General features: G+C 41.9%; 1 protein-coding gene across 1 annotated transcript in view; it reads left to right on the forward strand.

Moving 5' to 3' along the window:
* Window positions 1-23999, forward strand: part of LOC147990923 (uncharacterized) — a 149958-nt gene extending 125959 nt beyond the window's left edge. Inside the window, exons 2-3 of the mRNA XM_087538454.1 lie at window positions 21435-21614; window positions 23935-23999. Of these exons, the coding sequence (XP_087394580.1) occupies window positions 21435-21614; window positions 23935-23999 (245 nt within the window). The remainder of the gene's footprint in view (window positions 1-21434; window positions 21615-23934) is intronic.
* The last annotated feature ends 701 nt before the right edge of the window (window positions 24000-24700 follow it).

Consider the following 24700-nt stretch of genomic DNA (forward strand, 5'->3'; position numbering starts at 1 on the left):
TGGCTGGGCCTTAGGCCCGGCTGGCCTGGCGGGAGTTCCTCTTTTTTTTTAAATAGTTTCCGCGCGCAGAAAAACACAGAAAAGAAAATCTAAACGAGCTCCAAAAATTCTGAAGTAAATTTTCCCCGACTCCTAAAAATGAGTCGAACAAAATGAACTTTTCTCTGGGCCTAAAATGCAATTTTCGAAAACGCGCATTTTTCCCTATCCGAATAAAATGCAAATAAACTCCGGCAAAACCAAAACTTGATCTATTTATTAAATCTTCATTTTTCCTCAATTTTGGGAAAGTCATATTATTCCCTCTCTTATATTTTTTATAACGGAAAAAATTATTGAAGATGAAATAAATAAATCAAATGATCCTCTTTTCAAATTCGAGAAAACTCTCAAATATGAAAATAACGAAATCTCCAACTCTCTCCGAAGGTCCTTGAGTTGCGTGAAATTTCTAGGATCGACCAAAATGCAAGAAAATAAGATATGCATGATGATCTAATGTATAACATTCCAAATTGAAAATAAATTCAAAAGAACTTTGAATTTAATTTCTTTGAAACTCCCAACTCATATTTCATAATTTGAAGAAGTCATTTTATCTTCTCTCGTGAAAATCATTGAGTTGCATAAAGTTTCTGAATTGGAAAAATATTTCCCAATGGTATTCAAATATTTTTCAAACACCCTTTTCATTTTAAATGGAAGAAGTCATGTCATCTTCTCTCTAGGGTTTTGTGTTGAAAAGAATTTGAATTCATGGAGATCAGAAAGCAAATATGAAAGTTTGGGAAAGTCCTTTTATTCCCTCTGATTTAACTTTCAAAAGTTTCGAATTCACCCACTTTCAGACAATCAATCAAACAATCAATCAAATCTATCTATTTATTATAACATTCCAAAATTTAGAATTTTGGGATGTTACAATAAATAGAAGTGTGATGATCATCATTTTCTAGAGCATTGTCCCAAGTGAGGAATAAAAAAAGAGAAAGGCCATAAAAAAGAGAAAGGCCATAAAAAGGGGGAAATGCCCAAATAAAAAATAAAAAAATAAAAAATGAGAGAAAAAGAGAGAAGGGACAATGCTACTATCCTTTGCCACACTTGTGCTTCAAAGTAGCACCATAATCTTCATGATAGAGAGTCTCTTGTTTTGTCACTTTCATATACTGGTGGGAATTTTTCATTATAGAACTTGGCTTGTATATTCCAACAATGGGCCTCCTCAAGTGCCCTAGGTCTTCATGAGCAAGCAAGTTGGATGCACACCCACTTAGTTTCTTTTGTTGAGCTTTCATACATTTATAGCTCTAGTGCATCTGTTGCATGGCAATCCCTACTCCTTGCATTAACATCAATCGATGAGCATCTCCATAGACCATTGATTAGCCTCGTTGATGTGAGACTTTCTCCTTTTTGTCTTCTCCACATAACCCCCCTCATTATATTCTATTCCACCCATAGTGCTATGTCCATGGCTCACGCTCATATATTGCGTGAAAGTTTATAGGTTTGAGATTACTAAAGTACGAAACGATTGCTTGGCTTGTCATCGGGGTTGTGCATGATGAGAGCATTCTTGTGTGACGAAAATGGAGCATGACTAAACTATATGATTTTGTAGGGATGAACTTTCTTTGGCCATGTTATTTTGAGAAGACATAATTGCTTTGTTAGTATGCTTGAAGTATTATTATTTTTATGTCAATATGAACTTTTGTCTTCAATCTTTCGGATCTGAATATTCATACCACAATTAAAAAGAATTAAATTAAAATTATGCCAAGTAGCACTCCGCATCAAAAATTCAGTTTTTATCATTTACCTGCTCGAGGACGAGCGGGAATTAAGCTAGGGGATGCTTGATACGTCTCCAACGTATCTATAATTTTTGATTGCTCCATGCTATATTATCTTCTATTTTGGACATTATTGGGCTTTATTATCCACTTTTATATTATTTTTGGGACTAACCTATTGACCCAGAGCCCAGTGCCAGTTTCTGTTTTTTCCTTGTTTTAGACTATCGCAGAAAAGGAAAATCAAACGGAGTCCAATTGACCTGAAACTTCATGGAACTTATTTTTGGAAGGAAAGCAACCCGGGAGACTTGGAGTGCACGTCAGGAAAGCAACAAGGAAGCCACGAGGCAGGGGGGCACGCCCACCCCCTGGGCGCGCCCTCCACCCTTGTGGGCCCCTCCTGGCTCCCCTGATGTATTTCTTCCGCCTATATATATCCATATACCCTAAAACGATCGAGGAGCAGAATAGATTGGGAGTTCCGCCGCTAGAAGCCTCCGTAGCCACCGAAAGCCAATCTACACCCGTTCTGGCACCCTGTCGGAGGGGGGAATCCCTCTCCGGTGGCCATCTTCATCATCCCGGCGCTCTCCATGACGAGGAGGGAGTAGTTCACCCTCGGGGCTGAGGGTATGTACCAGTAGCTATGTGTTTGATCTCTCTCTCTCTCTATTCTTGATTTGGCACGATCTTGATGTATCGCGAGCTATGCTATTATAGTTGGATCTTATGTTTCTTCTCCCCCTCTACTCTCTTGTAATGGATTGAGTTTCCCCTTTGAAGTTATCTTATCAGACTGAGTCTTTAAAGACTTGAGAACACTTGATGTATGTCTTGCCGTGCGTATCTGTGGTGACAATGGGATATCACGTGATTCACTTGATGTATGTTTTGGTGATCAACTTGCGGGTTCCGCCCATGAACCTATGCATAGGGGTTGGCATACGTTTTCATCGTGATTCTCCGGTAGAAACTTTGGGGCACTCTTTGAGGTTCTATGTGTTGGTTGAATAGATGAATCTGAGATTGTGTGATGCATATCGTATAATCATACCCACGGATACTTGAGGTGACATTGGAGTATCTAGGTGACATTAGGGTTTTGGTTGATTTGTGTCTTAAGGTGTTATTCTAGTGCGAACTCTAGGGTTGTTTGTGACAATTATAGGAATAGCCCAACGGATTGATCGGAAAGAATAACTTTGAGGTGGTTTCGCACCCTACCATAATATCTTCCATTTGTTCTCCGCTATTAGTGACTTTGGAGTGACTCTTTATTGCATGTTGAGGGATAGTTATATGATTCAATTATGTTATTATTGTTGAGAGGACTTGCAATAGTGAAAGTATGAACCCTAGGCCTTGTTTCCTATCATTGCAATACCATTTATGCTCACTTTTACCATTAGTTACTTTGCTGTTTTTATATTTTTCAGATTACAAAAACTATTATCTACTATCCATATTGCACATGTATCACCATCTCTTCGCCGAACTAGTGCACCTATACAATTTACCATTGTATTGGGTGTGTTGGGGACACAAGAGACTCTTTGTTATTTGGCCGCAGGGTTGCTTGAGAGAGACCATCTTCATCCTACGCTTCCTACGGGTTGATAAACCTTAGGTCATCCACTTGAGGGAAATTTTCTACTGTCCTACAAACCTATGCACTTGGAGGCCCAACAACGTCTACAAGAAGAAGGTTGTGTAGTAGACATCACAATGTCATCTTGTCAATTTGTGTTGCACCTTTTATTCTCAGAAATCCTGAGTCCGAGGTATCCTGAGACCAATTAGATCTGAATTTCGGTCAGATATGATGGTTGGGACATATTTCTAAGAGTTATAACATTGGTCCTTATATATCGGTAAGGTGATGTCATGCCTAGCACACCTGGTCGAGGAACCTATTGTTGCCAGTTTCCTATTTAGCAAGGTTAACCATTCTTCCATTAGGAAATCGTAAGTATTCTATATGTTGTTCCTGATGAATCCTTTGTGTATCCTAGTTCGATCCTTGCTTGAAGACCATGTCAATGCTATCTCGAAGCATGTCTGTGGTACTCCGATTTTCAATAAGAACATTTGAAACACAATGCTAAACTTTTCTTTATCAATTATCCAAACACCGTTGTATGGGTAATGTCATGAAATTTCTCTCTCCTTAACTAAAGAGTTTTCAACATTATATCTTGTCATGGATATCATGCTCTGCTTGTCCTTGGAAAGGATATACCCTTGAAATATGTGTTTAAACACATTTTCCTTTCCATTGTTCTGTTTAATCTGATAATCATATTTTCCTTTCCATTGTTTGGTTTAACCTTTCTTGTGATCTATATGATCTAAGCAGTAATATTCCCCTGTTACTATTGTTGATGACATTCCGGTAGCCACCGATGGACGAGAACTTTGCCTATTGGTCTGCCTCGTTCAACGAGCAGGAAAATCATTCTCTTCATCCCTCGCCCTTGGTACCGATATTGTTGCCGACATAACTGACAGGTTATTCTCTGACGTGCCTTGCTATCATAACCGTGCAAGATGTCACCGCTCTTTCTGCTTTTAACCCACATGGTGGGCCCATAACCCACAGTTCCACAGGATCGAAACCTGACTCTCTTGTACATCACTGTTTCCAAAGTTTATCCTTTGGACCTTACCTCGTATGTAATTCTGCGAGCTACCTTCAACCAGATATTATCTTTTGGTATCAGACGCGCTACTTATTATCGTTGCTCTGGACCCCTTTCACACTTTGTTTCAGGCATCGAACGATAGCCCGCCCGCTCGAAACTTCCCATGATGCCTCCTTACTGTACTCTCGATAATTTCTTAAGTTTCAATTCGAGAGTTACTTTCCGCCACCTTCCCCGACGTTATCGACCAGTTAGTCAACCTTACAAAGGTCCGTTCTCCCAGAATAACCACCCTTTATTCTTTCGTAAGACGATGGAGTTCCCGAGGGAATGATGACCTGAAGCTGAGAAATGAAGGCATCAACAAGAGGGATCAACTTCTTCGAGAAGACAACCAAGCACAAGAAGACTCGTTAGAATTTCATAACTAGATCTTTCCCCCTTACTCCACCTCTTAAAAATCTCGGGACGAGATTTCTTGTAGTGGAGGAGAATTGTGACACCCGGACAATTAAGCTACAGTGAACCTCTGCTAATGATGCCACGTCATCTCGGTTACCGTTGATAAAATCACGTTCATTTGAAGCCGATTCAAATTCAAAACAATAATCAAGTCAAATAATTAAAGTTTCCAAATGTCAAAATTAAAGTGTTCGAAATGTGGCAAATAAATAGTAAGTAATATTGGTGGAGAAAACATCTATTTATAAAATGTTCCAATGCACTAAGTTAATTATAACATCGATAAAACAATTATTTAAAATGCATTTAAAATAATAATAAATAAAATATACTTTATTTAAGATGCCAAAATATTTGCGGTCGTAGCATATTTATTAACACTAGTTTAGGGTCTACTTTTATAATTTGTAAAACTAAAGTAAAAGAGGAATTAAAAAAACAAACAAAAAGAAAACACAATCGCCACCCCTCCCACTAGGCCAGGCCTAGCTGGCCGCTGAACCGGCCGGCCCACCCGCTCGCCTTTGGCCTACTTAGGCCGGCCTCCCCCCACTAACCCTAGCACACAACCCCCCACTCCCCACGAAACCCCCCCCCCACTCTCCCTCTCGCTCCCCATCCCTCCCCGATCCAAAACTGGATCGGGCCGAACCCCGGCGCCTCGTTCGCCGCTCACCGGAGCCACCGCACCGGCGTCGCCCCGTCGCCGGTGTCGCCCATCACCACCTCCCCACCACGTCGGACGCCTCCTCACCTCCTCCCCGATGGCCTCCTCCTCGACTCGATGCCAACGCTGCGTCGCCGCCGCCCAGGGCCCCGTCGCCGGAGACACCTCGTCGGACGCCATCGCCTCCGTCACACCCCGCCGCACGTCGTCCCCGTCATCCTCCCCGACCCCCGCTGCCTAGTTCCCTGCGCCCCGCCGTGAGCTCCCTCCCTCTCCCTCTCTTTGTTGCACGTCGCCGCTCCTGACCGCCCCGACGAGCTCCTCCGCGCGCGCCTGTCGTCGTGGCCTCCTCCGCCCTCTCCTGTCCGCCTACGCGCCCGCCTCTATGTGGTCGTGCCCCGTCGCAGCTCCGGCACGCCCGCGCGCGCCAGCGCGCGCCTCCCCCTCTGCGCCTGCCGCCTGCGTCGGCTCTCGCTGTTGCTGGCGCCGCTCACCATCCACCTCTGCCGGTCCCTGCGGCCGTCACCACGCCCGCTGCCCTGCTCGGCGCTGCCGTAGCCCGCCGCAGCCTCACCTTGCCCTGGCCGCGCTCATCGCTGCGCCGCCGCCGCAGCCTCCCCTGCTGCCTCCACCGTGCGTCCGCGCTCGCCTGTGCCGCTCGCTGCTCGCGCCCTGGCTATCCTCGGCTACCTACGCTCGCCCGACGCGCTTCCGACAACCTCCCTCGCTGGCCGCCGCGCCCTGCCACTGGCTCTGGCCGCCAATGCCGGCGAGCGCGCCCAGCGCCCACTCGGGCACGCTCCCGTACGGGTGCTCGCCCTTAGCGCCCCACCGCCCGCACCCGCTAAACGGCCCGCCCCGATTGGCCTATGGGCCAATGACAGCCGGGGCCCACGCCCTGAGAACAAAAATAAATAAATATAATATAATATAATATATAATTAACTAATTAACTAATTAACCAATTAACTAAATTAATTAACTTAATTTAATTAATCTGTCAATTAAACTAATTAACATAGTTAGTTAGTTAGCGATGTATGACAAGTGAGGTCCATCCCAGGACATTTAAAAAAATATAATAGTAAATAAAATTAAATATTAATTAATTAACTAACTAAATAATTAACTTAATTAATTATGTTTAAAATTAATTAATTAAGATTAATTAACCTAATAACTATTTAACCTAATTAACTAAACAGTCCCTGACAGGTGGGACCCACCTGTCAAGTTGACCAGGTCAACGTCCTGTTGACTGCTGACGTCATGTTGACGGCAGCGAACACTATTCTGGATAATGTTGAATTAAATTAATTAAATAAATGTTAAAAATGATTTAAATCTTTTAAAATCAATATAAAATAAACTGTAGCTCGGATGAAAAAACTTTGTACATGAAAGTTGCTCAGAACGATGAGACGAATTCGGATACGCAGCCCGTTCGTCCGCCACGCATCCCTAGCATAGAGAACACGCAACTTCCCCCTCCGATTCATCTCTCCGAAAATGCAAAACACCGGGGATATTTTCCCGGATGTTTCCCCCCTTCACTGGTATCACCTCATACCACGTTAGGGCACACCTAGCACCGCTACATGTCATGTCATGCATCGATATGCATCTATTTGCATTGTATTCATTGTTTCTTCCCCCTCTTCTCTCCGGTAGACTATGAGACTGACGTCGTTGCTGGTGCCCCGATCGACTACGCTGTTGACGACCCCTCTTTCTTGCCAAGAGCAACCAGGCAAGCCCCCCCTTGATCACCAGATATCGCCTACTCTTCTCTCTACTGCTTGCATTAGAGTAGTGTAGCATGTTACTGCTTTCCGTTAATCCTATCCTGATGCATAGCCTGTCATTGTTGCTATAGTTATTGATACCTTACCTGCAATCCTAAATGCTTAGTATAGGATGCTAGTATTTCATCAGTGGCCCTACTTTCTTGTCCGTCCGCCATGCTATACTATCGGGCCGTGATCACTCAGGAGGTGATCATGGGTATATACTATATACTTTATACATGATACATGTGGTGACTAAAGTCGGGTCAGCTCGTAGAGTACCCGCGAGTGATTCACGGATTGGGTCTGAAAGGACGTTTGTCCGAACGGCCCTCTGAGTGAACCTTCGTGGCAGAGCGACAAGGTAGGTTGAGACCACCTAGGAGGGAGGTGGGCCTGGCCCTGGTCGGCGTCCGTGGTTATTTCAAAATAACACGCTTAACGAGATCTGGGTATTTGATCTGAGTCTGGCCATTGGCCTATATGCACTAACCAACTACGCGGGAACAGTTATGGGCACTCGACGTCGTGGTATCAGCCGAAGCCTTCTTGACGTCAGCGACAGAGCGGCGCGTGCCGGGTTGGACTGGAACGCCTACTCTTGTATAAGGGAGTCTAGGTCTGCTCGCTAGCCGCGTACGCAATGTGCAGGTGTGCAATGGGCAATGGGCCCATACCCCCGTGCCATAGGATTTAGACCGGCGTGCTGACCTCTCTGTTGTGCCTAGGTAGGGCTGCGACGTGTTGATCTTCCGAGGCCGGGCATGACCCAGAAAAGTGTGTCCGGACAAAGGGGATCGAGCGTGTTGGGAAATGTGGTGCACCCCTGCAGGGAAGTTGATCTATTCGAATAGCCGTGTCCCTCAGTAAAAGGACGACCCGGAGTTGTACCTTGACCTTATGATAACTAGAATCGGATAATTAATAAAACACACCCTTCCAAGTGCCATATACAACTGGTGATCGCTCTCTCACAGGGCGACGAGGGGAGGATCACCGGGTAGGATTATGCTATGCGATGATACTTGGTGAACTTACCATCTACTCTCTTCTACATGCTGCAAGATGGAGGTTGCCAGAAGCGTAGTCTTCGACAGGACTAGCTATCCCCCTCTTATTTTGGCATTCTGCAGTTTAGTCCACATATACTACCCCTTTCATTTAATACTAATGCATATGTAGTGTAGCTCCTTGCTTGCGAGTACTTTGGATGAGTACTCACGGTTGCTTTGCTCCCCCTTTTCCCCCTTTCTATACCCGATTGTTGCGACCAGACGTTGGAGTCTAGGAGCAAGACGCCACCGTTAACGATGACTCCTACTACACTGGAGGTGCCTACTACTACGTGCAGGCCGCTGACGACGACCAGGAGTAGTTTAGGAGGATACCAGGCAGGAGGCTTGCGCCTCTTTCGATTTGTATCCCAGTTTGTGCTAGCCTTCTTAAGGCAAACTTGTTTAACTTATGTCTGTACTCAGATATTGTTGCTTCCGCTGACTCGTCTATGATCGAGCTCTTGTATTCGAGCCCTCGAGGCCCCCTGTCTTGTAATATGATGCTTGTATGACTTATTTTATTTGTAGAGTTGTGTTGTGATATCTTCCCGTGAGTCCCTGATCTTGATCGTACACATTTGTGTGTATGATTAGTGTACGGTCAAATCGGGGGCGTCACAACAGTTTTGGTTTTATAGTGATTGTAACAGTAGCAACGGAAAAGTAAATAAGCAAAGATCAATATATGAAAAGCTCGTAGGCAATGGATCAGTGATGGATAATTATGTCGGATGTGATTCCTCATGCAATGCTTATAACATAGGGTGGCACAGAACTAGCTCCAGTTCATCAATGTAATGTAGGCATGTATTCTGAATATAGTCATACGTGCTTATGGAAAAGAACTTGCATGACATCTTTTGTCCTACCCTCCCGTGGCAGCAGGGTCCTCTTGGAAACTAAGGGATATTAAGGCCTCCTTTTAATAGAGTACAGGACCAAAGCCTTCACACATAGTGAATACATGAACTCCTCAAACTACGGTCATCACCGGTAAGTATCCCGATTATTGTCACTTCGGGGTTAAAGGATCATAACACATAATAGGTGACTATAGACTTGCAAGATAGGATCAAGAACTCACATATATTCATGAAAACATAATAGGTTCAGATCTGAAATCATGGCACTCGGGCCCTAGTGAAAAGCATTAAGCATAGCAAAGTCATAGTAACATCAATCTCAGAACATAATGGATACTAGGGATCAAACCCTAACAAAACTAACTCGGTTACATGATAAATGTCATCCAACCCATCACCATCCAGCAAGCCTACGATGGAATTACTCACTCACGGAAATCGGTGATGGAGGAAGGTTGATGATGATGATGGCGGCGGATTCCCCTCTCCGGAGCCCCGAACGGACTCCAGATGGGCCCTCCCGAGAGAGATTAGGGCTTAGGGGCGGCTCCGTATCGTAAAACGCGATGAATCCTTCTCCCTAATTCTTTTCTCCCCAAACATGAATATATGGAGTTGGAGTTGAGGTCGGTGGAGCGTCAGGGGGCCCACGAGGCAGGGGGCGTGCCCAGGGGGGTAGGCGCGCCCCCACCCTCGTGGACAGGGCGTGGGCCCCCTGGGCTTGATTCTTTCGCCAGTATTTTTTATATATTCCAAAAATATTCTCCGTTGATTTTCAGGGCATTCCAAGAACTTTATTTCTGCACAAAAATAACACCATGGCAATTCTGCTGAAAACAGCGCCAGTCCGGGTTAGTTCCATTCAAATCATGCAAGTTAGAGTCCAAAACAAGGGCAAAAGTGTTTGGAAAAGTAGATACGTTGGAGACGTATCAGACCTTATGCCACAAAGAATTTGTAATGCCCTGGACACACTCGCCGGTGGTCGTTACCCCTGGCGGGATCTAGACTGGCCCCACAGATCAATACTAGTCTTTTCTACGCACTTTGTCCTCACTCATGCACACCTGGGAGCAACTTCCCGGTCAGTCACCCATCCTGAAATTACTCCAAGCTGAGCACGCTTAACTTTGGAGTTCTTTCTGAATGGGCTTCCGGAAAAGAAGGAATTCCTTATTTATATGAGTAGTCTATCATCCCTATTAAGCCAGGCTATCACATACACCCCCACTCAGAGGAACCGACGTCCTTGTCGGGCCATAGGAACGTTCCCTCTTGGCACATATGTCTGTGCATCCAACCCAGTACATGTGCCATGCCGGGTGCCACGACGGGTCACAAACGTCATGAACAACATGACCGCGCACCTGTCCGCAAACATCCGTGTAACCACGAGGGTCGGCTCTGATACCAACTTGTAACGCCCTGGACACACCCGCCAGTGGTCGTTACCCCTGGCGGGATCTAGACTGGCCCCACAGATCAATACTAGTCTTTTCTATGCACTTTGTCCTCACTCGTGCACACCCGGGAGCAACTTCCCGGTCGGTCACCCATCCTGAAATTACTCCAAGCTGAGCACGCTTAACTTTGGAGTTCTGTCCGAATGGGCTTCCGAAAAAGAAGGAATTCCTTATTTATATGAGTAGTCTATCATCCCTATTAAGCCAGGCTATCACAGAATTGTTACAGGCTATAGAATGGTAATTGATTTTAGAAAGTTAAACAAGGCAACTAGAAAAGATCATTACCCTCTGCCTTTTATTGATCAAATGCTTGAAAGATTATCTAAGCACACACATTTTTGCTTCCTTGATGGATACTGTGGTTTTTCAAAAATACTTATTTCTCAACCTGATCAAGAAAAGACCACTTTTACTTGTCCCTTTGGAACTTATGCTTATAGACGTATGCCTTTCGGTTTATGTAATGCACCTGCTACCTTTCAAACATGTATGACTGCTATATTCTCTGACTTTTGTGAAAGGCTTGTTGAGGTTTTCATGGATTACTTCTCTGTTTATGGGAAGTCTTTTGATGTTTGTTTAAGCAATCTTGATCGAGTCTTGCACAAATGTGAACAAACAAATCTTGTCTTGAATTGGGAGAAGTGCCACTTTATGGTTAATGAAGGCATCGTCTTGGGCCATAAAATTTAGGAAAGAGGTATTGAAGTGGACAAGGCTAAGGTTGATGCAATTGAGAAAATGCCATGTCCTAAAGATATAAAAGGTATTCGTAGTTTCTTAGGTCATGCTGGTTTCTATAGGGGATTTATCAAAGACTTTTTAAAAATTTCTAGGCCTCTTAGTAATCTTTTGCAAAAGGATATTCCTTTTGTTTTTGATGACGATTGTTTAGAAGCTTTTGAAACACTCACGAAAGCCTTAACTTCTACACCTATTGTTCAACCAACCGATTGGAACTTCCCTTTTGAAATTATGTGTGATGCTAGCGATTATGTTGTTGTTGTTGTTCTAGCAAAAGAGTTGATAAGAAACTTAATGTTATTCATTATGCTAGTAAAACTCTAGACAGTGCTCAAAGAAATTATGCTACTACAGAAAAAGAATTCTTAGAAGTGGTGTTTGCTTGTGACAAATTTAGACCTTATATTGTTGATTCCAAAGTAACTATTCACACAGACCATGCTGCTATTAAATATCTAATGGAAAATAAAGATGCTAAACCTAGACTTATTCGATGGGTTCTCTTGTTACAAGAATTTGATTTACATATCATTGATAGAAAAGGAGCTGAGAACCCAGTAGCTGATAATTTATCTAGGCTTGAAAATGTTCTTGATGACCCACTACCTATTGATGATAGTTTTCCTGATGAGCGGTTAGCTGCAATAAGCTTATTCCACAAAGAATTGTCACAAGCTATAGAATGGTAATAGATTTTAGAAAACTAAACAAACCAACTAGAAAAGATCATTACCCTTTTCCTTTTATTGATCAAAGTCTTGAAAGATTATCTAAGCACACACACTTTTGCTTCCATGATGGATATTCTGGCTTTTCACAAATACCTGTTTCTCAACCTGATCAAGAAAAGACCACTTTTACTTGTCCCTTTGGAACCTATGCTTATAGATGTATGCCTTTTGGTTTATATAATGCACCTGCCACCTTTAAAAGATGTATGACTGCTATATTCTCTAACTTTTTTGAAAAGATTGTTGAGGTTTTCATGGATTACTTCTCTGTTTATGGGAAGTCTTTTGATGATTGTTTAAGCAATCTTGATTGAGTTTTGCAGAGATGCGAACAAACAAATCTTGTCTTCAATTGAGAGAAGTGCCACTTTATGGTTAATGAAGGCATTGTCTTGGGTCATAAAATTTCTAAAAGAGGTATTGAAGTGGATCAAGCTAAGGTTGATGAAATTGAGAAAATGCCATGTCCCAAAGATATAAAAGGTATTCGTAGTTTATTAGGTCATGCCGGTTTCTATGGGAGATTTATCAAAGACTTTTCAAAAATTTCTAGGCCTCTTACTAGTCTCCTGCAGAAGGATATTCCTTTTGTTCTTGATGATGATTGTTTAGAAGGCTTTGAAACACTTAAGAAAGCCTTAATTTTTGCACCTATTGTTCAACCACCTGATTGGAACTTGCCTTTTTAAATTATGTGTGATGCTAGTGATTATGTTGTTGGTGCTGTTCTAGGACAAAGAGTTGATAAGAAACTTAATGTTATTAATTATGCTAGTAAAACTCTAGAAAGTGCTCAAAGAAAATATGCTACTACTGAAAAAGAATTCTTAGCGGTTGTGTTATCTTGTGATAAATTTAGACCTTATATTGTTGATTCCAAAGTAACTGTTCACACAGACCATGCTGCTATTAAATATCTTATGGAAAATAAAGATGCTAAACCTAGACTTATTCGATGGGTTCTCTTGTTACAAGAATTTGATTTACATATCATTGATAGAAAAGGAGCTGAGAACCCCGTAGCTGATAATTTATCTAGGCTTGAAAATGTGCTTGATGACCCACTACCTATTGATGATAGTTTTCCTGATGAGCGGTTAGCTGCAATAAATGTTTCTCATGGTACTCCTTGGTATGCTGATTATGCTAATTACATTGTTGCTAAATATTTACCACCTAGATTTACATACCAACAAAAGAAAAAATTCTTCTATGATTTAAGACATTACTTTTGGGATGACCCACATCTTTATAAAGAAGGAGTAGATGGTATTATTAGACATTGTGTACCTGAGCATGAACAGGGACAAATACTACGGAAATGTCACTCCGAGGCTTATGGAGGGCATCATGCTGGAGATAGAACTGCTCACAAGGTATTGCAATCTGGATTTTATTGGCCTACTCTCTTCAAGGATGCCCGTAAGTTCGTATTATCTTGTGATGAATGTCAAAGAATAGGTAATATCGGTAAGAGTCAAGAAATGCCTATGAATTATTCACTTGCTGTTGAACCATTTGATGTTTGGGGATTTGATTACATATGACATTTTCCTTCCTCTAACGGGTATACACATATTTTGGTTGTTGTTGATTATGTTACTAAATGGGTAGAAGCTATTCCAACTAGTAGTGCTGATCACAACACCTCTATTAAAATGACTGATGGTGGTTCACACTTTATTCATGGTGCTTTCCGTAAAATGCTTGCCAAGTATGATGTTAACCATAGAATTGCATCACCTTATCATCCTCCTACTAGTGGTCAAGTTGAACTTAGCAATAGAGAAATAAAATTAATTTGGCAAAAGACTGTCAATAGGTCCAGGAAGAATTGGTCTAATAAATTAGATGATGCACTTTGGGCTTATAGAATAGCATATAAAAATCCTATGGGTATGTCTCCATATAAAATGGTTTATGGAAAGGCTTGTCATTTGCCTCTTGAGTTAGAACATAAAGCATATTGGGCAATCAAAGAGCTTAACTATGATTTCAAACTTGCTAGTGAAAAGAGGTTATTTGATATTAGCTCATTAGATGAATGGAGAACCCAAGCTTATGAAAATGCAATATTATTCAAAGAAAAAGTTAAAAGATGGCATGAAAAAAGAATCCAAAAGCATGAGTTTAAATTCGGAGAATATGTTGTTTTGTACAACTCTCGTTTCATATTCTTTGCAGGGAAACTCCTATCAAAATGGGAAGGCCCCTATGTTATCGAGGAGGTTTATCGGTCTGGAGCCATCAAAATAAATAATTCCGAAGGTACTAACCCGAAGGTTGTCAATGGACAACGAATAAAAAATTATATCTCAGGTATGCCCATTAATGTTGAAAGTAATATTATCCAAACTCTCACACCGGAAGAACACATAAAAGAGTCCTTTCGGAACACTCCACAATCGTGAAAATAAGGAGGTACGTGATACGGTAAGTAAACGGACTCCGAAATATCCGCAAAAATATTTTTTATCAGTTTTGGAATATTTAGAAAATTAGAAAATAAAGAAACTTCCAGGAAGCGTACCCTGGTGGGCACAAGACACCAGGGCGCACCAGGCTTGCTTGGCGCGCCTAGGTGGGTTGTTCCCACCTGGGACACCTTCTGGTCTCCGTTTTTCTTCTGTTTGCTTCGTCACCAAGATAAAAAAATCTATATATACTTCCCGAACCTGTTGATCACCGTATCGAGGAGGAATCCCCTATTCTTCTTTCTTGTTGTTTTCTGCATAGTTCTGAAAATATTTCATCCCAAGACTCTGAAGGTGAGACCTATGTTGCTGACTTTGTCGCAAACCCCAAGTCCTATGGGGATGTGGAGCACTATGGCTGGACTTCAAAGGAAGATCAAGATGAATCATTCCCTTCTTGTTTCAAGAACTAGAGTATGGAGGCATTATGCAAGAGGATTATAAAGCTTGAGATTGCAAATGATGAGTTGAGGATAGATAACCTTATCCTTTAGCGTAAGCTGGAGGAAAAGAAAGACAAGATCTCTTCTTCGTCACCACCACCATCTTCTTCACCACCAAAAGAGAATTGAGTACTGGGTATGGGCACTCCCCTTGGCTTCCACCAAGCTTGGGGGAGGTGCCCCGGTATCGTATCATCCCACTATCTTTTTGCCTTTACTTATTTCAGTTCGTCTTTTGCTTTAGATGAATAAAAGTTTAGTTCGATCCTTTCTTTTCGAGACTTTGCTTAGTGATATATCCTTGTTATCGTGTGCAAGTTATATAAAGAAGTTTAGTTCGAGTTTTTTGCTTTCTTTACTTTTAGGTTGCAAATAAAACAAAAGTAAAAGAGAAAGGAAATAAATAAAAGAAATAAAATAAATGAAGGAAAGATCATATACTAATCTTATGGAAGGTAATGACACCGCATAAGGAAAAGTATAAGTAGAAAACTTTATTAGAGATTGACAAACATAACATTAGTCAATGATGCAACTAATGAAAGAATTAATAAAGGAAGAGAAGATTCACATTAAATATACTATCCTAGAAATCTTTTGTGATTGTGAGCCCTCATCAAAATATTATATGCCAAAATTGTTGACGTTGGACAAGGAAGATAACTTAATGGTTTATATTTGCTTATATTCACATAGAAGTCATATTGTCATGGATCCTTTAACATGTGGTGCTTGCCCCCTATCTTTGCTAGCCAAAAATTCCACACTAAGTAGAGATACTACTTGTGCATCCAAAAACCCTTAAGGGTGTGTTTGTTTGGGCTCTTTTTACCAGCTTTTGGGCCAAAAAAGCTGGAGCCCAAACAAACAGGCCGTTTCAGTACCAGCTCCATGCAGCCCTTCTGTGGAGCGCTCCGAAAATATCGAGCGGAAGCCACAGCTGGGAAATCTAGCTTTTGCTCCTCACAGCTAGCTCTAAAGTGACGAATGACCGGTTTACCCTCTCGCAAAAGCACATACTATGGCAAAAATGCCCTTACCGGTTTGGCCTGTTCCCATCGGCCTCACCAGTTTTCCTCCCCCTCTCTCTCTATTTGTGGTGTCCCTGAACAAAGTCGCTACCGCCGCGGAGACGGCGACTTCCTCCCGGCGCCAACCCCGCTGGCCGCCGCCACAGAGACGGCGACTCCCTCCTGCCGCTGACCACTTTGGCCTCGAACCCCGTGACTTCCTCACTCCCGCTGCCCCAAGTCCCTCCCAACAGCGCTGTCGTGACGAGTTGCCTCAGCAATCACAGCCACCGCCATGAGATTCCTCTCCTCCGTGCCGAATCGAGCCCTGCGAGAGCGTGCTAATGTTTGTTGGTGCACTCATGTTGTATGTGTGCTCGAGCGGCTAGTACAACTCTTTATACGATCTAATATGAGTGGGAAATCTATCATCATATGTCTAATATATCAAATTCGCTCAAATACATTGTCTATACCATCAAACTAGTGTGATTCAGTTCAAATATGTGAAATTGGCCGTCTGCGACAAAAACAGCTATTAATCAGGTCATTTATATTTTTAATACAATACAATCAGGACTAAGCCTAATCAACGGAAATTTTGGTCATTTCAGCATGTTTCAGCAACAGCTGCATCTGCTACAACATAACTACCAAACGGCCACACCTCAGCTCCAACCATCCAGCCACAGCTAGCAGCTATAGCTGCTCCTTCCAGCCGGAGCCGTTGCAGCTGCAGCCGAAGAAGTTGCAGCCCAAACAAACACACCCTAAACCCACATCTTACTTTCAAGTGTCCACCATACCTACCTAGGGATTGAGCAAGATCCCTCAAGTAAGTTGTCATCGGTGCAAAAAGGCAAAAAAATTGCTTCTAAATGTGTGAGGTCATTTAGTGTAAGAGAAAATTGAGCGTTGCACGAACTTGTGATGGTGAAGAATAAAAGTGACAGACTGCATAATAAAGGTCGATATCACAAGGGGCAATGCAACGTGACGTTATTTTTCACTAAGGGGTTGAGCATACAAACAAATAAGCGCATGGCAACCTCTGCTTCCCTCTGCAAAGGGCCTATCTTTTACTTTTATGTATTTACTTTTATGCAAAGAGTCAAAGTTTTTCTTCTATTCCTTTTTATTTTTCTCCTTTGGCAAGCATCATGTGGTGAGGAAAGATCTAGGCACATATGTCCAGTTGAGTATAGATAGCATGAGTCATTATTGTTGACATCACCTTTGAGGTGAATACATTGGGAGGCGAAACTATAAGCCCCTATCTTTCTATGTGTCTGGTTGAAACGTTTTGCTCATGTGTACGCGGTGAGTGTTAGCAATTGATGACCCACAAGTATAGGGGATCAATTGTAGCTCTTTTCGATAAGTAAGAGTGTCGAACCCAATGAGGAGCAGAAGGAAATGACAAGTAGTTTTCAGTAAGGTAGTGTCTGCAAGTGCTGAAATTGTAAGTAGCGAGTAGTTTGATGGCAAGGTAATTTGTAGCGAACAAGTAATAATAATTGTAACAAGTGTGCAGCAAGGTAGCCCAATCCTTTTGAGATAAAGGAAAGGCCAAAACGGTTTCTTATAATGAGCAAAGCGTTCTTGAGGGTACACGGGAATTTCATCTAGTCACTTTCATCATATTGGTTTGATTTGTGTTCGCTACCTTGATAATTTGATATGTGGGTGGACCGGTGCTTAGGTGATGTTCTTACTTGAACAAACCTCCTACTTATGATTAACCCTCCCGCAAGCATCCGCAACTACGAGAAAAGTATTAAGAATAAATTCTAACCATAGCATTAAACTCTATGATCCAATCGGTCCCTTACGGAATAGTGCATAAACTGGGGTTTAAGTTTCTGTCACTCTCGCAACCCACCATCTATTTACTACTCCACAATGCATTCCCTTAGGCCCAAGTATGTTGAAGTGTCATGTAGTCGACGTTCACATGACACCACTAAGGGAATCACAACATACATACTATCAAAATATCGAACACATATCAAATTCACATGATTACTTGCAACATGATTTCTCCCGTGACCTCAAGAACAAAAGTAACTACTCACAAACAACAAACATGCTCATGATCAAAGGGGCATTAATATGCATAATGGATTTGAACATATAATCTTCCACCAAATAAACCATATAGTAATCAACCACAAGATGTAATCAATACTACTAGTCACCCCCTAGCAACAATCTATAGTTTTGGTAACAAGATTGCATACAAGAGATGAACTAGGGTTTGAGATGAGATGGTGCTGGTGAAGATGTTGATGGATATTACCCTCCCCAAGATGGTAGAGTTGTTGGTGATGATGATGACAATGATTTCCCCCTCCGGGAGGGAAGTCCCCCCGGCGGAATCGCTCCACCGGAGGGCAAAAGTGCTCCTGCCCAAGTTCCGCCTCGAGGCGGTGGCGCTTCGTCCCTAAAGTCTTGTTCTTATTTTTTCTAGGTCAAAACCACTTATATACCAGAAGATGGGCACCTGAGGTGGGCCGAGGAGGCCACAACCCACCAGGGTGCACCTGGGGGGCCTGGCGCGCCCAAGTGGGTTGTGCCCACCTGGTGGCCCCCCTCTGGTGTTTATTGGCACCGGGATTTCTCAAATAATCCATAAAAAATCTCCGTAAAGTTTCAGCCCATTTGGAGTTGAGCAGAATAGGTGGCCTGATGTAGCCTTTCCAGGTCCAGATTTCCAGCTGCCGGAATTCTCCCTCTTGGTGTGTTCCTTGCAAATTATGAGAAAAGGCATTAGAATTACTCCAAAAGGCATTATTATGTATAAAAACATTATAAATAACAGTAAGAAAACATGATGCAAAATGGACGTATCAGCAATCATAGAAGACTATATGATGGTTGAGTATGTGGACTTGCCTAAAGGCTCCGATACGTGACCCTTCCTGAAAAGATGATGAATTGTTGTTGCAAAGTTGACTGAGAACATAGTTTGTTGGTTTCTAATAGAGTTTTTGCTTTATACTTCAATTGTGTGATGAATTGTTACTTATTCATGAGAAATATATGATAAAAGCCTTATGTTCAATTTTGTTGATGTTATAATAATCAACATGATGCTTCTATGTCCGTATTTTGTTTTTATCGACACCTCTCTCCCTAAGCATGTGGACATGTTTTTCGATTTCGGTTTTTGCTTGAGGACAAGCGAGGTATAAGCTTGGGGGAGTTGATACGTCCATTTTGCATCATGTTTTCTTACTGTTATTTAAGATGTTTTTATCCATAATAATGCTTTTTGGAGTAATTCTAATGCCTTTTCTCTCATAATATGCAAGGTACACACAAAGAGGGAGAATTCCGGCAGCTGGAAATCTGGACCTGGAAAAGCTACGTTAGGCTACCTATTCTGCACAACTCCAAATAAGCTGAAACTTCACGGAGAATTTTTATGGAATATTTGAGGAATATTGGAGCAAATAAGTACCAGAGGGGGCTCATCAGGTGGGCACAACCCACCTGGGCGCGCCCTGGTGGGTTGTGCTCACCCAGGCCCACCTCCGGTGCCCATCTTCTAGTATATAAGTCATTTTGACCTAGAAAAAATGAAAGGAGGACTTTCGGGATAGAGCGACGCCGTCTCGAGGTGGAACTTGGGCAGGAGCACTTTTGCCCTCTGGCGGAGCGATTCCGCCGGGGGAACTTCCCTCCCAGAGGGGGAAATCATCGTCATCATCATCACCAACAAATATCCCATCTTGGGGAGGGAAATCTCCATCAAAATCTTCAACAGCACCATCTCCTCTCAAACCCTAGTTCATCTCTTGTGTTCAATCTTGTTACCGGAGCTATAGATTGGTGCTTGTGGGTGACTAGTAGTGTTGATTACATCTTGTAGTTGATTACTATATGGTTTATTTGGTGGAAGATTATATGTTCAGTTCCAATATGCTATTTAATACCCCTCGGATCTTGAGCATGATTATCGTTTGTGAGTAGTTACTTTTGTTCTTGAGGTCACGGGAGAAATCATGTTGCAAGTAATCATGTGAACTTGATATGTGTTCGATATTTTGATGGTATGTATGTTGTGATTCCCTTAGTGGTGTCATGTGAACGTCGACTACATGACACTTCACCATATTTGGGCCTAAGGGAATGCATTGTGGTGTAGCAATTAGATGATGGGTTGCGAGAGTGACAGAAGCTTAAACCCCAATTTATGCACTATTCCGTAAGGGACCGATTGGATCCAAAAGTTTAATGCTATGGTTACAATTTATTCTTAATACTTTTCTCGTAGTTGCAGATGCTTGCGGGAGGGTTAATCATAAGTAGGAGGTATGTTCAATTAAGAACAACACCTAAGCACCGGTCCACCCACATATCAAATTATCAAAGTACCGAACACGAATTAAGCTAACATGATGAAAGTGACTAGATGAAATTCCCGTACCCTCAAGAACGTTTTGCTTATCATAAGAGATCGTTTTGTCTTGTCCTTTGCCTCAAAAGGATTGGGATACCTTGCTGCACTTTTGTTACTACTATCGTTACTTGCTCGTTACAAATTATCTTGCTATCAAACTACTCTGTTACTTACAATTTCAGCACTTGCAGACATTACGTTGCTGAAAACCACTTGTCATTTCGTTCTGCTCCTCGTTGGGTTCAACACTCTTACTTATCGAAAAGAGCTGCAATTCATCCCGTATACTTGTGGGTCATCGGTGACTATAATTTGATTAGAGTTGCTGAAGATAATAATACATGCCTTATCAATCAGCACTGGGCTGATCTCTTTAATGACTGGATTAATAAATTTGGTCTCATTGAGATCAAGAATGTTGGTAGAAAGTACACTTGGGCTAATAACCAAAACAACCTGGTCATGGCTGCTTTAGATAGGATTTTTGTTTATGCTAACTGGGAAAGACTTTTTCCTGCTAGCCAGGTCAAAGCTCTCCCTAGAATTGGGAGTGATCATACTCCTCTTGTTTTTAATTCTGATGCTATGACTTTTCCTAGGAACAAACTGTATAGATTTGAAAAATGGTGGTTAGAGGTTCCTAGCTTTGATGAGATTGTTCACAAAGCTTGGAACACTAACTACCAATTTTCCTCTGCTATTGATATCTGGCAGTTCAAGATTAGGAATACTAGGAAAGCCACTAAAGGTTGGGCCCTTAATTATGAGGCCTCTCAAAGTAAGACTAAACAAGCCTTGGTAGCTGCGTACAATTGTTTAGATATTCTTGCAGAATCTCAACCTCTTTCCCCTGTTTCTAAAACTAGATTGAAAGTGATTGCAGTTGATCTTAATGAAATCTGGAAGAAGGAGGAAATCAAGGCCAGGAAGAGAGCTAGAGAGAGGGACATCAAAGAAGGAGACCTGAACTCTGACTATTTTCAAGCCCTGGCCAACCAGAAGAGGAGGAAGAAACACATTGTTGTTCTGGAAACTGCCAATGGCCCAGTGGAAACTACTGAAGGTATAATTTCCAATGTTGTTGAGTATTATAAAAAGTTGTTTGGCTACTCCCTTTCTATCAATATTAAATTGTTGGTTGACTTTTGGGATCAGTCTAGTATGGCCACTGAGGCACACATTGATTTCTTGGAAAAGCCTTTTTCGAAGAAGAGATCAAAAATGCAGTCTTTGGCTCATATGCTGAAGGTGCACCTGGTCCTGATGGTTTTCCTTCCCTGTTTTATCAACATTTTTGGGAACTCATTAAGAGTGACCTTTTTGCACTATTTAGAGATTGGGAGAAAGGTGAGATGGACCTATTCAGGCTTAATTTCTCCCTTCCGACCCTTGTCCCTAAAGAGCCTAATGTTGTCTCTTTAGATAGATTCAGACCCCTAGCTATGATCAATTATAGTTTCAAGATCTTTGCTAAGTGTGTTGCTAATAAATTTGGCCCAGTTTGCAATGACTTGATTTCTCCTAACCAAACTGCTTTTATTAAGGGGAGGTTTATTTTGGAAAGTATTGTAGCAGCCCATGAGGTGGTTCATGCTATAGCTAGTAACCACCTACAGGGATTTTGTTTTAAACTTGATTATGAGAATGCTTATGACATGGTTAACAGAGAGTTCTTGTTGGATATGCTTAGGAGAAGAGGCTTTGGCCCCAAATGGATGCAGAAATTGGGTACTCTTCTTCACAACGGCTCGGTTGGAGTTAGGATTAATGACACTAATAGTGAGTTTTTCATAGCAGGGAAAGGAGTGAGACAAGGTGACCCTGCCTCCCCTCTACTTTTTAATCTTGTTGCTGATGTATTCACTAGAATACTTGCTAAGGCAGCCAATCAACAAATGGTTGCTCGTGTGTTCCCTCCTTCTAACCCTGCTGGTGTCATTAGTATGCAATATGCAGATGACACTTTGTTATTCCTTGATAATAACTTAGAGCATGCTAGAAACCTTAAGTGGTTGCTCTCTTGTTTTGAGCAACTGTCTGGCATGAGGATTAACTTTCATAAGTGTGATTTGGTCCCCATTAATATTGATAGGGATGAAGCCATTAATTTTGCCCAGATTTTGGGCTGTAAATTGAGTTCCTTTCCTATCAAGTATCTTGGTGCCCCTCTTCACTTTACTAAACTAAGAAGAGAGGACCTTCAGCCTATGGTTGACAAAGTTATCAAGAGAGTTGCTGGCTGGAGAGGGAGGCTTCTGTATTTTGGCAAGAGATTGATTCTTGTAAAAGCCTATCTAGCCAGCATTCCCTCTTATCTCATGGGGTATATTAAGTTCCCCAAATGGGCTATTAAGCTCATCAACTCTCGGTTAGCTCATTGTTTTTGGGATGATTATGAGGGTCATCATAAATATCATCTGGCTAGCTGGGGGAATCTTTCCATGAAGAAAGCCTATGGAGGACTGGGGATTACTGACCTCTCTGATATGAATCTTTGTCTGCTTGCCTCTTGGGTCAGCAGATATAATAAAGATGAAGGGAAGATCTGGAAAAGCATAATAGATGCTAAGTACAATACCCAGTCCCCCAACATTTTTACCTATCCTTCCATAGGTGCCTCTCCCTTTTGGAAAGGAGTACTCTGGGCTGCCAAAGCTACTAAGTTTGGTTATTCCTGGAGTATTGGTAATGGTAAAAAAGTTAGATTCTGGGAGGATCATTGGTTTGGGACAGCCCCACTATCTACCCTTTATTGTGACCTGTACAAACTTGCCAATGAGCATGATTGTACCATAGATAGGTTGTGGGATGGTACTAACCTCAAAATCAATTTCAGGAGATGTTTCTCTGATAAGCTCCTATCTCTTTGGTCGAAACTCTTGGAGATTGCTAAATCCATTGTTTACTCTAACAAAGAAGATTCCTTAGTCTGGAACCTTAATTCCAGTGGGTCTTTTCTGTTAAATCTTTATATAAGGTAGTTAATTTTAGGGGGGTGTTGTCCAATAATAACCCTGTAGTGTGGAATATTAAGATCCCTGCCAGGATTCATATATTCCTCTGGCTGGTGGTTAACAACAAAATTTTGACCAGAGACAACTTAGGGAAAAGGCAATATGTTCCTGACACCACTTGCCCTTTTTGTTCGATAGATGAATCCTATTATCACCTGTTTTTTGGTTGTGACATTGCTGTTGAATTCTGGAAAGCCATATCTAGCACAACTAGATATAAAGGCTCAGTCAATATGCTAGCTTTTGCTGAATGCTGGTCTAGAGGACATAATATGGCTGCTGTCAATATTATTCATGCAGCTGGTCTATGGGCTATCTGAAATACCAGAAATGATCTCATGTTTAACCGTGCAAAACTGCCTCATATAGGTACTCTGGCGCAAAACTGCCTCATACGTTGCTCGCTGGGAACCGCTGGCTATAGACCCTATTAAAAAGCAAATTCAGAGCATGGTTCGAGAGTTGGAGATCCTGATCATAGCGCCTCTACCATTGTTGTGGCCAGATCCAGGCTGAGGAGTTTCGGCATGCTATCATGTTTTAGCTTTTTATTTCTCTTTTAATAGAAATAGAGGTGGTGGCTAGTTCTCCTGAGCGGATGTGTCTTTGAGACTGAGGCTGATTCTCTGTAATAGCTACTCCCTTCGTTCTAAAATAGATGACTCAACTTTATACTAACATTAGTACAAAGTTAGTATAAAGTTAGGTCATTTATTTTGGAACGAAGGGAGTAGGTAGCTAGCTGCTTCCCTATTTTATTCTTGTAGTCTTTACTATTTTGGAGTCTGTTTGGACTCTGGAAATGATGTACTCTGTGATTTCTTTGCTCTGCAGTGGAATCGGGGCTGGGTCCTCTTCTTCTAAAAAAACCCTATTCATTTTAAAGAGAAACTAAAATCTTTGCTTCTAATAGCTTGTCAGAATAACATGAGATTTATAAATATGTAAAGATCGCTGTAGTACCAAGTTTTCAGAAAGTACTCTTGTCTGCGTGAATAAAACAACTTCATTTGAAAAATAAAATATGTGTACAGAGATGTTTCTATGTAGTTCCCGCCCAAAAGAGAAACATAGATTAGTTCTGCCCTATATAAATTCACACACTTGGTATCAACCAAGTATTTTCAAATTACTT

This window comes from Triticum urartu, chromosome 1A (genome assembly GCF_056163025.1).
Source record: "Triticum urartu cultivar PI428250 chromosome 1A, HENAU_Tu73, whole genome shotgun sequence".
Taxonomy (NCBI): domain Eukaryota; kingdom Viridiplantae; phylum Streptophyta; class Magnoliopsida; order Poales; family Poaceae; genus Triticum; species Triticum urartu.